Source organism: Anopheles moucheti, chromosome 2, assembly GCF_943734755.1.
Source record: "Anopheles moucheti chromosome 2, idAnoMoucSN_F20_07, whole genome shotgun sequence".
NCBI classification, from domain to species: domain Eukaryota; kingdom Metazoa; phylum Arthropoda; class Insecta; order Diptera; family Culicidae; genus Anopheles; species Anopheles moucheti.
The window spans coordinates 41,993,215-42,005,785 of NC_069140.1; the positions used below are offsets into that span (position 1 = coordinate 41,993,215).

A 12,571-nucleotide genomic window follows, 5' to 3' on the forward strand; every position below is an offset into this window, starting at 1 on the left:
TAACCGCAATAACATATTCTCGTCAAATCAATCTTCTTACACTTTCATTCGATCATGTAGATCGTTAACGAAAGCCAATGGACTTATTTAAATTGTGTAAATTGTCTCGATCATGCAAATCTTTCGATACCAGGTTTATAGTATTTGTTTATTTTGGTTAATCGTTTTTTTATTATTTCTTCAAGAACGGCCAGACCGTATTGCTAGTTAATCGTTTTCAAAAATATGAAAAAAATGATACAATGCATGTATTAATTTTATTCAAAATCAATCAATTGTTGAATAACTTTAATACCTTTAGTTTAATATATTAAACACACTATACCTTACCAATTTCATTCTACATTTACCAATTCAATTTCACAATTCAAAAATCTTTTTTGTTCAAATGATACACAAAGGATCTGAATTTTATCCATGTACAACGCAAGAAATACATGATTAAAATTCATATCTAGGTTATTATTATACAACTATCACCTGTTCGTTTTTGTTTCAACTAATCTATGGAGAGCCTGTGGGGCTGACATTGAGCAACGTAGAGGAATGCTGTAGTGTATACAGTATTGGACAAAACATGTATAAATTTACTGTCTTGCAGGTGTTATAAGCCGCGTATGTCGTCACTTCAAGTGAACTGTACCAGGAATAAAAAAAAATGACTACCAGGAATAATGACGCCAGTTTGGTAATAATGACGCCAGTCTTGCTAAAGACTCATTCTACTGCCGGCATTGTTTCTAGGTTTTTATGATTGTAGGCCGAATAACATGCATGTAGTCCGATAAGAAGGGCAGAAGACTGGAATAAGCCATTCTTAAAATTAGATTCAGTAATGAAGCGGGGGGGATTCAATAATGAAGCATATTTACGAAAGACACAATAATAAACAAATCTTTTAAAATTCAATACTTTTCCCTCAAAAATAATTCGTGCAATTGATGTGGAATCTGATCACGGTGAACTTTCAAATTCAAACATAGCAATTCAGTCAGCTGTCTTGTTTTGTGCAAATTCAAACGGTGATATTGAACGATCATCGCAAAACCTTTTAGATAGGTAACAAACTCACCTCAATTACTCAAATTACAACTAAAAGCTAACTAAATGCAGCTTTCTCAAATGATACATGAGTCTTACAAATAAACATAATTCAGGTTTTTTTCACCTGTATTGTTCGATACTGCAGTTCTATCTTCTCATTAATTACTGTTCTTCCGTACCGTCTTCCATGTAGCATGTACGGCACAAATGTGCGCAATGTGCACCGCAGGTAAACTTACCACAATTGTTGCATGACATGCGAGTGCTTTTATTGCGTGCCCTGCTGCACAGGTAACAACGGCCTCGCGAATCTTTCCGATTCTCAAACACCGGGACGGTTTCGTACTCTTCCCGATTTATCCCCAGAAAGGTAGCGATACGCTGTTTCAGTGTACGCGATATTGTTCTGTTGTCCAACCGCCTTCGTGCCTGTGGACGTAGAAGCTCTAGTGACATGTTGACCAGAAAATCTCGCCGGCTTATTTTGTTCTCGTCTGGATTGTTTAATTGATAGATACACCACGCATTGATGGCGCTCAGGTTCATGAGATTGAAAAAGACGACCATCGGCCACCGGCGAGTGCTTCGCACAACATCATACATTGTACACATCTGCTGGATGCTTTGTACAGTACTTTTGGTCCGATTGTAAAGTTCTACCAGCTGAAAGAGCTGGTTCTGCTTTTGAATTACTTCAGACTCTTCGCTCTCTTCCGTTTCGATATCTGTAAAAGAGGACATGAGTATCAGCAGATCCTTCCGCTTAGTTACGTACGACACCAGCGTCAATGCGTCGTTATATGCAGCCAGGGTGGTATGTTCCGGGCGTCCCTTGCTCGAAACGAATGCTTTTGGAATGTCCGGGTACGATTTCTTCACCTCGCCTATTACCATCGTTCGGCTATTGTATAGCTTCTTAATCAGCTCGGGTGATGTAAATGAAGGACCGAGTACGACCGTCTTCTGCTTTCCCTGTATCGGTTCGGTCAATCGCATGGCAACATCGATCGGTGCGTAACTCAAGTTGTACGGATTTTGATTATCAGGCACTAACATTTCCAAATTGCTTATGTACGAAGTTTCGCAGTCTGCCAGTAGATGAAATTTAAATCCCACCCTGCCAGGAACGCTTGTCAGGAATTGGCGGAATTCACATTTCCCTTTAAACTGTACCGTCTGCTCATCCAACATAAGGAAACGTCCGGGACGGACGTATTTCTGGCAGTTGCTGACTATACGCTCGTACACCGCTCTTATCGGCGCTAGCTTATCGCCTTCCGTTTCCTCTAAGGCCGCTGCTGGATCATCGAAACGAATGTTCCGAATGAGAAAATGGTACCGCAGGGAGGACATGGTAAGATAGACGGCTTCTAAACCGGTGCCCATTTTAGTGTCGAACAGATACTCAATGTTTTCTCGCCCGTCGCGCACCGTACCGGCAATAAATAAGATACCGAGCAAAGCTCTAATTTCCGTTTCATCTGTTAAGTTTGCATCACGCTCGCGGGAGTAGTTAGGCTGCTCAATCTTTATCTGCTCGTTGGTGTATTCGGTGATCATGGCAATCACGTCCGCATCTAGAAAAAGGGACAAACAATCGGCAAAACCTTTCGCTGATTTTGCCAACCCAATCGGGAGAGAACGGGGATGTGCCAGTTTGCGCCCCAGTGTACCAGCTTGTTCTGGTGGTTGGATAGACCATACGGAATTCTGAAGCATATCCAACGCACTATCGATGGTTTCAATTTTTGTCACATATGTGTTTGTTTCTTCGTTTACCAATACCGCACCCTCGGATGTGTTTGGTTCGTCGAGCGAATATTCTTCAATATATTCGATATCCTCGTACACAACATCTTCCTCCTTCACTTGGATTTCTTCCCCGTCATCCGACACCCATTGAACGTTCAATGTGTGCGCCATTTCTTAGGCTGTGATTTTTTAACTGAAAATAATGCAATAAATGAACGCTGGCCAAATATTTGTCAGTAATCAAATGCAGATATTTACCGATTTGTTCGTTGCAGTAATATTCAAAACTTTCGCCAAAGAACTGCTTCGCTACTGCGACAAACGTAAACAAGATTTCGCTGGCTTTGCAAGGTCGCTTCCAAACCAAATGTCATCCGTTCGAGACGGTCTATTTTGGGTGCTGAATTATGCCGTTGCAGGAGGGTTTTTCGACGTTTTCAGATGCGCGGATAAATCTGCATAACATAATGCACTCTAAAACCACGTTGGGCAACAAAAATCACCCAAAGCAATGCGCTTTTTAGAATCCGCGTACCAGCGATGCAAAGATCATTTTTGAATGACAGCTGCAGTTGTTGTGTGGTGTAATCGCGTGATGTGGTGTAAAGAAATGTGTCAAATGTGTCAAGAGCACGTTGAGCAAGCTTGTATTGTTTGTAAATATATCCCACGGTATTGGCGCCGGTACAATGAAGGAACGCGTTTTAACAAATAATGAGAAATCATTCGTGCAAAAGGCTATTCTTGAATCGATCGTAAGTGGTACAGGACTTTGCCTCCTTAATTTGATGTTAAAACTCTGTTCTCTTCTTTCAGCGTATCGATGGCCGAACACTGGATGAGTTCCGCAAACTAAGGATAAGCTTCGGCAGCGAATGGGGCTTGGTACTTGTGATCCTGGGTGAAACCCGAGCTTTAGCACGGGTCACTTGTGAGGTAGTGGAACCCAAAGCGACTCGCCCGAACGAGGGCATGCTTTTCGTTAATGTAGAGCTGGGACCAATGGCAGCGCCACACTTTGATGGTGGCCGCCAATCAGATGAATGTGTACAGTTGAATCGCATTTTGGAGCGTGCGTTGAAAGATTCGGGCTGTGTCGACCTGGAATCGCTCTGCCTGGTGTCGGAGGAAAAGGTTTGGACGCTGCGTGTGGACGTGACCGTGCTGAATCACGAGGGCAACACCATAGATTGCTGTTCAATAGCTGCCCTGACAGCGCTTGCCCACTTCAAGCGTCCGGACATAACGGTCGACGGCGAGAACGTGATCGTGCACACCATGGAGGAGAAGGATCCAATCAAGGTGACACTTTTCCACTATCCAATTTGCGTGAGCTACGGTATTTTCAACCACGGCAAAATAGCCATCGCTGATCCCACCTACCTGGAGGAGCGTGTCGCTGAAGCAAAAATGGTTATTGGTATCAATTCGTACGGTGAGCTTTGCGGGTTGCATCTCGGTGGCACAACGCTCACGAGTGCCGAACTGCTTTTGCGTACATCGTCGAAGGCAAGCAAACGGGCCCGACTGGTGGTGGAAAAGATTAAAGCCGCCATCCAGAAGGACAATGATGATCGCGAAAAGGGTTTACCGGTCGGGTTTGCGGAAGGAATTGAACGTAACGAAACGACGGTACACGCCCAGGATAGGATGCAGGTGCGATTGAAACGTTTCAAGCTGAAAATTGACGGAGAAGAACGAACGGAATCTGACTGTGGCGAGGAAACAGACCCCGACGATGCAATGGAAACAATTGGGGAAACTTCTGGCGAGGTAAACAATGAACCGGATGAACCGATGGCTGTAGATGATTCGGAAACAGTTGTAAAGGTTGGTGAAACTGCGGCCGTATTAATACCGGTTAATAAGGATAACAGCAACCAATGGGTAACGGAAGAGGAACTGATGCAGGCGAAGGTAAATACAGGCAAAAAACGATCGAAAGCTGGTTTGAAGCGCAAGAAGAAAAGTTTACTTTCCCGGCCAGAGCAATGTGGATTTATAGATGTCGAGAGCAGCGAGGAGGAAACAGTAACGCTTACTTCATCAGATATATGAATAAATTAGCTTTATATGCTCCTCTAGCGATTATGTGACAAAATAATGTACAGTGAGAAATATTTTGTGCGAAGCTTTGGGAATTAATCGCACAGTACGCAACCATCAGTACGCAGCCAACATTTGATAGGTTTGTCAACTTTAGCGTAGTGTGTGTGCAAGCGGAGATAGAATAGCGTATCATCAAAACAAACCAAAACCACAAGAAGTGCAGATAAGATTTCTAAGCACGATCATCTTGGCCGATGTTATTAGGCCATACGTTATCAATTTGAAACCGCATAAAACCATAAAGCGACATAAACCAAATCACCACTAATCAGATCATAGATGTGTGTTCTGCGAATGGTACGATGATCCCGTGGAATGATAAGCTGGGTCTGTTTGTTATCTGACCAACAGAGAGAAAACAGTGAATCCCAAATCCAAATCAGTGTTTACAGCGCTAAAACTGACCAATAGCATTCTTTAGATAGGAGGGGATTATGGAAGCGTCACAACCATAAGGAAACAGAGCTGCAGCTTCGTGCGTTTGTCCTTGGGACGGTTGCAGTTTTTGTTTTATAAAGAGAGCATATCATCGTGCGAAAATGGTTATCGCACTCAGTTACCAGCACTCGTTTGCCATCGAAGGATCTTTAGTTTGCGTTTGCAGCGCGCTAGAAGGTCACCCGATTTGTGACGATCGCTACTTGTGATCGCCTCACCGTAGTGTTTCATTCCGTTCGATTCCAGTTGAGCATTGGCAGAGATCGAAGACGTTTGTGCCGAAAAATAGTGCGTGCATATTTGCTAGTAAATTGTCATCAATTAAAGTGATCTTGACCTGTGCTGTGATACGATTCTGCTCTTTGTTCCGTTTGTGTCAGAATCCGTTAAAGTAGAACCATGTCAATGAGCTCCGTAACCGTGTCGGAAACGGATAAGAAACTGACCCAGTTTCGGAACTGTCGCGTACTACGCAATCATGGGCTAGTACAGGACGATGTTTGGGTGCGCGGTGGTAAGATCATCGATCCAGAGAAAGTGTTCTTCGATGAAAAGTTACAGGCGGATGTACAGATCGATTGTCATGGTTGTATCGTTGCACCAGGCTTTATCGATCTACAAATCAATGGTAATTTAAGGGTTTAGCTTTTGCTTGTGTCGAAATAATCATGCCCCCTTTTATTTTCCAGGTGGATACGGTGTTGACTTTTCTTTTGATGTTGAAACCGTCGAGGAAGGAGTACGAAAGGTAGCCAAAGGACTATTAGCTCACGGTGTTACATCGTTTTGTCCGACACTGGTCACATCGCCATCAGAAACCTACCACACTGTGTTGCCCCGCATTCCCAGAACGGCAGGCGGACGACATGGTGCTACCGTGCTGGGCTGCCACGTGGAGGGACCGTTTATTAACACTAACAAAAAGGGAGCTCATCCACCGGAGTGTATCAAAGAGTTTGATCAGGTATGAGGCAGTATGAGCCGATGGGTAAACTATCGACCCTACAAACCATTCTATTGATTCATTTGAAGGGTATCGCGACGGTGCGCGAGGTTTACGGTTCGATGGATAACGTGCAGATAATAACGCTCGCACCGGAGAAGGTCGGAGCTACGGAAGTCATACAGGACCTAAGCAACAATGGAATCACGGTTTCGGTGGGCCACTCGATGGCAAATCTAAGCGATGGTGAGATTGCGGTACAACACGGTGCAAGGCTCATCACGCACCTGTTCAACGCAATGCTTCCGGTACGACTCAACACGTTTGAATGTTTGATAGAATCTTGCAACCGTTATTTAACTCGTTTGCATTTTTACAGTTCCATCATCGTGATCCGGGGTTGGTTGGATTGCTGACAACCGATAACATTCCGCACGATGCGCTCGTGTACTTTGGTATCATTTCGGATGGTGTCCATACGCATCCGGCTGCTTTGCGTATCGCATACAAAACGCATCCGACCGGTTTGATCCTGGTGACGGATGCTATATCGGCTATGGGGCTGGCCGAAGGACGCCATCGCATCGGACAGATGGAGATAGAAATTCGTGCCGGGCGAGCGTACGTCGCCGGGACAAACACGCTGTGTGGTAGCATTGCCCCGATGGATGAGTGTATTCGATTCTTCAAAAAGGCCTCCAGTATGATTCATTTAACCTTTAAAATTTAAACATATAATGGTTATACCTGTATCCCTTTTCGTTCGTAGATTGCTCTATTGAATACGCGTTGGAGGCTGCTTCCCTTCATCCGGCCCGTTGTATAGGGATAGAGAAGCGCAAAGGAACATTGGACTTCGGTGCGGATGCCGATTTTGTGCTGCTGGACGATCAATTGCATGTGCAATCTACATGGATTGCGGGAGAGTGTGTCTATCGAGGCAAAGAGATTGTCTCAAACGCTTTGTAAAAGCGTTCCGGCGTGCCAATCGTCATTTAAATATGAGGACAATTTGATAAATAAATTGAATAAATGGTACTGTTACTGTTACCTGCAATAAACGCTCAAATATTGTATCAATGATTTCGAGTTTTTTAGCAAAACTGTGGTCAAAGCGTAGATTCTCATAATTTCTGGGTAATATCGCAAACGTACCGGAAAAGACGAAATTGAACGATCGGTGTTGTTTTTCCCCAAGATTGATACATGCCTACAACGCGTATGCGGCGTAATCGCTTGACATTACGTGATGTCAAATTTGACAACCGGCCAAACAAACCAAAGCATGCAGAAAATAAAATTCTTTCCTTTTTCCGCCACCATCTAATCGAACAACATCAACGTTCGTTGCGCTATTTCGATTTCGGTGAAAATAAACGTTTTGCTAGTTATTCGAACGCCGCAACCATGGCTCCATCTCGCAAGAACAAAGTAGTGAAAGAAGAAGTCCAAGTCTCGCTTGGACCGCAAGTGCGCGATGGTGAGGTCGTGTTCGGCGTGGCACACATCTACGCCAGCTTCAACGATACCTTCGTGCATGTGACGGATCTGTCCGGGAAGGAAACCATCTCCCGGGTGACCGGCGGTATGAAGGTGAAAGCCGATCGTGATGAAGCTTCACCGTACGCGGCCATGTTAGCTGCCCAGGACGTTGCCGAAAAGTGTAAATCGCTTGGCATTACGGCACTGCACATCAAGCTGCGTGCTACCGGTGGTAACCGTACGAAGACACCCGGACCGGGTGCCCAGTCGGCCCTTCGTGCGCTCGCACGTTCGTCGATGAAGATCGGCCGCATCGAGGATGTGACGCCGATTCCATCCGATTCCACCCGCCGCAAGGGTGGCCGTCGCGGTCGTCGGTTGTAAGAGCCGAATTCTTCATGGTGGATGGTGGTTGTTCACGCGTCTCATACTGGTGGACGTTTGGTATCAAGGTCGTATTGTAAACAGAAGAGCATAATAAACGACGAATCAACCACTTATCAAACGGTACACTTTCAGTGTTTTCGTCAGTGAATGTATCACACAATCTCTTTGGCACAGTTATTTCTTTCGTATTCCTCTGTTTGTCACAATTTCAACACTTGAGAAATTTTTATCCACCACATTTTATTGTTCGCAAATTAATGTTACTATTCTTACTCTTGAACCGATTCCTGGCTGTTCTCCAGACTGCTGTTAATCTGCGACGATGTATCCAGTATATCATCTTCCTCCTGTCCATCCATATCGTAGATGCGTACGTTTTTCATTGATTCGGACAACAAAGCAATCACGTTGCGCTTGCCAGACACGGCAATTTTATGACCATCGCTACTTTCCAGCAACTTAAGCGAACCTTCGTCGATAAGCGTGTACAGGTTGAGGCTAGTACAACCGGCAGCATCTTCCGTAAGCGTTTGCATGTAGCTTCGCGTATCCACCGTACCCAAAATCTCACGCACAGGGGCAAGATTAAGCTGAAGGAAGTAACAACTCGCCGCTCGGTCATCGTTTGCTGTTTGAGCGCGTAGCAGCAGTGAAAGTGTTTCCTCGTCGTAAAACTCTACGTGCTGGAAGGTAAGCGTACCGAACGTGTCAAACCGCTGATCAAAGTATGGTTTCTCTTCAAAGTGCAGTCGCACGGGCTTCAGACCGCCATCGTTAAAACATTCCACCAGCAGCAGACTGCGACTTGATTGAAGGATGGCCAGCAGCGTCAGGTGGTCCCGTGTGTGACAAATGAATGCAAACGACCCCACATTCACACCGGACAAGACCGACGTTGTTTGAATCGTGAGCAAATTCTTCTGCCTGAAGTCTGACCCAACTACCTTACCCGGTTGGTCGAACAGTTGACCGATGTGCTTCCTCAGCAGCTTTTGCTGCTGAATCAACGACATGTTTTCATAGTGTGGATAGATAGCATCACACTTTCGCAAACATTCGTTTTGCTCCAGCAATAGCTTCCATCCATTTTCGTCCTCCTTCGGCATCGGACGGATCAGGGGTTTATCTTCCAGATACTGGCCCACTCGCTCGAGATTGAACTTTCGACGGGATTCCATCGTTCCCCGGCTTTCATCGGCAGCCGTGCTTTGTGCGGCCGCATCAAAGTTGCTTAAAAACTGAGCCAAATAATTAATCTCGCGCTGGGTAATAGTGGGATGGTTTTCCTGTAACGATTCGTCCATAACGCGCACTATTACGACGTACAGCCAGCGGAAAAATATTTTAAAATCTCGCTTCGAAGCATCGATCGTTTGTTGCAGTTCATGAGCCTTGATCTGGAGCGCACCACAACTACGCAGCACTTCCGTTGCGTTGGCCATGTCACGCATTAGCGTACCGTAGTAGAACCGATTGCGCAACATCCCGTCGAGTGTGTTCAAATGGTAGAACACGGCATGAATGGCTGTGTAGAGCGGTTTTACTACTAGCCGTTGGATGGTGACATAGCTCAGTTCTATACTGTAGCCCAGCTTGCGGAGACCTTTTTCAGTGAGATCGCGCAGCAGGAATTGCTCTAGCGATGGTGACGCGGTACCGAACATGAGCAGTTCGAGAAAGTCAGCCGATATAGAACCGTCCGGTTGGTCCTTTGCGTAGTTTGTGAGCTTGTTGTCCATCTCGAGCAAAACCGTTTCCCATGCTTCCACGATACAGTCAGTGGTTTCGTTCATGTACGACATAGTGTTGAGTATTTGGGCGTACTTTAAGGCCAGGTTAAGCACGGAGGGAGCATTTTTGTGCAGTACATCATTCTCCAGCACCATTACACTGAGTGTTTCATTTTGTTCTATCCCTACGATCAGTTGCTTAAAGTCGTGGCTCATCTTTATTTCCCGAATGCAGGCAGAAGAAGTCGAAGGAAGGCCAAGGGTGGCGAACACATCGATACTACCACAGGGCAGCATGCCCAGAGCGGAGATATACACCAAACCGGTCGTCGTTCCAATGAGAAGAATGCTTAGGATGTGCTTTGAACAGTAACTACTCCTGTTCGGATTTAGAGGTTTTGCCGATGAGGACAGTGAACTGAGTACTGGTAGCTCTGGGAGATACTTTGTGTGGCTAGTCTAAAAGCGATTGCCGTTGTAGGGATTAGAAGCATTGTAATGGTGAGCTGTTAGATGAACACTTACCACCGAACTGTAACTGACATCGTTGGAAGCCATCTCATCAGTATTGTCTGTCCAGCTTAAACACGTAATATCGGTTTTTATAGTGAAGCTATGGATTTCTTCCTTCGTTTCCAGATCGATCAACAATATGGTACCATTGCTGTAGCCTAAAACGAGAGCATTGTAATCATTTCAGCAGCTGGCAACGATTCATTTACCGAACATTACCGATTGCGATGAATTTCTCGCACGGCCGCCATGCTATGCCTCGTACTTTCAGCCCTTCTTCTGGAGGGCTCAGTTGCCATACCTTTTGCCATTTTAATCGATGTAGAAACACTTCACCCTTTTCCGTTCCGAACGCTAGCAAATCCATCTCTTGGCTCCATTTGAAAATGTTAATTTTGCTAGCAACATTTTTGTTGCACGTTTGCTTCATGAGATTTCGCAACAATCCGTATTGGTTAGCCATGGTGGAACTACTTCTACTGGGGAAACTTTCCTCAAGAACTTGCTGGAATGCTTTCTCGTTCCGCGATGCCGGCAACAGTATGGAGTGGATTAATCACTGATGTTGATACATTAGTTAAACAGCTTATAAACTTAAAACAGTTAGCCTTACGTGCGTAATGTATCTGTGGGCTTAATTTTTAGATATATTGGGCTTGATTTGAATAATTCGATAATTTCAATCAGGAAATCGCATTGTTGTGTAGATATGAGTTGATTGTTTACACCTAGGTTAATTCGGTTAATTTATCATGACTTTGCAGGGTTCTCATGAAAGTAAACATTTCAAACGAATTTGCCGCATTCGTGTGGTATGACATATAGAAAATAGAATAATTATATTTTTATCTTCCTTGTCACTTCAAAAAATTTAAAAATTTCTGCGAAAGTCCGAACATTTATCAGAGTGGAAATAAAAATGTCTTGCCAAAATACCGACATCGTGCTCATGTCCCATAAACGTCAAATTCGACATATCTTGTTTAGGTTGTCAAACTGGATGTACATTATCCAACCCGTGCGCAAATGCTCGAGTGCGCCGAAGCAAACCAAGAAGCAGGGCAGAGTGACACAGGAGGTCCAGATTTTACACGGTCGGGATTTTTTCACCGCAACTTCAGGATGCAGGTAAATTGGTCTTCCGTTTTGCAACAAACTCGTAACATCTCGTGTCTACATCGCCACGATTTTCTCGATCTCAAGTAGTGATTGTGCAGTGCCGTGCGGTACTGGACCGGTGATGCAATCACATTTTCCGGGCGTTTTAAAGTGAGAACTTTCGCGTACCGAATAGGAGGGGGAAAACAAATCACAGCTTCACCTTTTCATCCATCACCTTTAGCCCACCGGAAGTTGTGAGTTCTGAGGTGAAAATTCGTATAGAACAAACTATCTTCGTCCAGCAGGGGTAGTGCAAATAATGTGTGTGTATGTAATGTGGCGAGCTGTGATTGAAGCTGCGGATGGATGATTATGTGTATCTTCTTTTTTGCATTCTATTGATCGTAGTATCGCAGTAGGTAGTTGTGCGGGGATGGTAAGGGAAGCAGTTCCCGTCCGATTGATATCGATTTAATCCTCGCGTCGGGCACTAGGGGTTGCCCTTTGGCATTATTGCCCAATAGTGCTAAGCAGCTAGTATCCGTCCAAAGGTGTAGACTTCTATACAGGTGAATATTTGCGAAGAACTAGGAGGCCTTGCGAAGGGTTGTCTCTGAGAAGAATACGCAATTATATCGCTATAAAATTGTCGCAGTAAGTCGTTGCACACCTTTCCCGTTCGCCAGCCGCTGTATACGCCGCACGCGCATTCTGCCGTGAAGCGAATCATATGGGTAAAAAAGGTGTGCGCCAGGAAGGTGGTCGGTTGTTTGGGGTCGTGCGTCTGTGCGTTCTGTGGCTGCTGTACCTCCCACCTAACTCAATCGGGGTGGGTTGATGATGGTGATGCTGTGGTGCGTTTGTCCTGAAATGTGCTCCACTGACAGCGCGCGCACTTCAACGGCGTGTGCATGCGAAGCAGTGTGCGCGTATGATCAGACCCGGTGGCATAATGGCGTGCGAGCATTTTACGTGATTTCGACGGTCCGCGCGAATCTCATCAATCAGGCAGGCCATGCCTCAAAAAAGGGGGAAAAGCAAAAGAACTGCAAAGAACTTCTAATACGCACAT

General features: G+C 45.1%; 5 protein-coding genes across 6 annotated transcripts; 3 read left to right on the forward strand and 2 right to left on the reverse strand.

The window, feature by feature from the left end:
* Positions 1 to 524: 524 nt before the first annotated feature.
* LOC128297800 (uncharacterized) lies at positions 525 to 3,202 on the reverse strand. The gene is made up of 2 exons (XM_053033500.1): positions 3,055 to 3,202; positions 525 to 2,989 (listed from the first exon to the last, which is right to left on the reverse strand). The coding sequence occupies exon 2, from the start codon at positions 2,965 to 2,967 to the stop codon at positions 1,207 to 1,209; it is 1,761 nt and encodes a 586-aa protein (XP_052889460.1). The 5' UTR covers positions 2,968 to 2,989; positions 3,055 to 3,202; the 3' UTR covers positions 525 to 1,206.
* Positions 3,203 to 3,429: 227 nt separating this feature from the next.
* On the forward strand, positions 3,430 to 4,953 carry LOC128310134 (uncharacterized). Its single transcript, XM_053046695.1, has 2 exons — positions 3,430 to 3,551; positions 3,613 to 4,953. Exons 1-2 carry the CDS (start codon positions 3,486 to 3,488, stop codon positions 4,852 to 4,854), a joined length of 1,308 nt encoding a protein of 435 aa, XP_052902655.1. The 5' UTR covers positions 3,430 to 3,485; the 3' UTR covers positions 4,855 to 4,953.
* A 1-nt stretch (position 4,954) lies between these two features.
* On the forward strand, positions 4,955 to 7,319 carry LOC128310135 (N-acetylglucosamine-6-phosphate deacetylase). The gene is made up of 5 exons (XM_053046696.1): positions 4,955 to 5,971; positions 6,033 to 6,307; positions 6,376 to 6,594; positions 6,666 to 6,987; positions 7,056 to 7,319. Exons 1-5 carry the CDS (start codon positions 5,743 to 5,745, stop codon positions 7,253 to 7,255), a joined length of 1,245 nt encoding a protein of 414 aa, XP_052902656.1. The 5' UTR covers positions 4,955 to 5,742; the 3' UTR covers positions 7,256 to 7,319.
* Positions 7,320 to 7,564: 245 nt separating this feature from the next.
* On the forward strand, positions 7,565 to 8,260 carry LOC128310161 (40S ribosomal protein S14a). Its single transcript, XM_053046730.1, has one exon. The coding sequence runs from the start codon at positions 7,694 to 7,696 to the stop codon at positions 8,150 to 8,152; it is 459 nt and encodes a 152-aa protein (XP_052902690.1). The 5' UTR covers positions 7,565 to 7,693; the 3' UTR covers positions 8,153 to 8,260.
* A 130-nt stretch (positions 8,261 to 8,390) lies between these two features.
* On the reverse strand, positions 8,391 to 11,118 carry LOC128297159 (anaphase-promoting complex subunit 4). Of its 2 annotated transcripts, XM_053032740.1 has the most exons (4): positions 11,012 to 11,118; positions 10,618 to 10,957; positions 10,411 to 10,556; positions 8,391 to 10,344 (listed from the first exon to the last, which is right to left on the reverse strand). In XM_053032740.1, exons 2-4 carry the CDS (start codon positions 10,859 to 10,861, stop codon positions 8,425 to 8,427), a joined length of 2,310 nt encoding a protein of 769 aa, XP_052888700.1. In that variant the 5' UTR covers positions 10,862 to 10,957; positions 11,012 to 11,118; the 3' UTR covers positions 8,391 to 8,424. The 2 variants fall into 2 exon arrangements, with proteins under 2 accessions (XP_052888700.1, XP_052888699.1); XM_053032739.1 differs by having other exon boundaries at positions 10,618 to 11,046.
* Between the last annotated feature and the right edge of the window lie 1,453 nt (positions 11,119 to 12,571).

Coding starts and splice junctions, on each gene's coding strand:
- LOC128310161 (XM_053046730.1), top strand. CDS start 7,694: ATGGCTCCATCTCGCAAGAACAAAGTAGTGAAAGAAGAAGTCCAAGTC.
- LOC128310134 (XM_053046695.1), top strand. CDS start 3,486: ATGAAGGAACGCGTTTTAACAAATAATGAGAAATCATTCGTGCAAAAG. Junction 3,552..3,612: donor AGGCTATTCTTGAATCGATC/GTAAGTGGTACA, acceptor CTCTTCTTTCAG/CGTATCGATGGCCGAACACT.
- LOC128310135 (XM_053046696.1), top strand. CDS start 5,743: ATGTCAATGAGCTCCGTAACCGTGTCGGAAACGGATAAGAAACTGACC. Junction 6,595..6,665: donor TGTTCAACGCAATGCTTCCG/GTACGACTCAAC, acceptor GCATTTTTACAG/TTCCATCATCGTGATCCGGG. Junction 6,988..7,055: donor ATTCTTCAAAAAGGCCTCCA/GTATGATTCATT, acceptor TTTCGTTCGTAG/ATTGCTCTATTGAATACGCG.
- LOC128297159 (XM_053032740.1), bottom strand. CDS start 10,861: ATGGCTAACCAATACGGATTGTTGCGAAATCTCATGAAGCAAACGTGC. Junction 10,557..10,617: donor CGAGAAATTCATCGCAATCG/GTAATGTTCGGT, acceptor CTCTCGTTTTAG/GCTACAGCAATGGTACCATA. Junction 10,345..10,410: donor ATGTCAGTTACAGTTCGGTG/GTAAGTGTTCAT, acceptor AATCGCTTTTAG/ACTAGCCACACAAAGTATCT.
- LOC128297800 (XM_053033500.1), bottom strand. CDS start 2,967: ATGGCGCACACATTGAACGTTCAATGGGTGTCGGATGACGGGGAAGAA.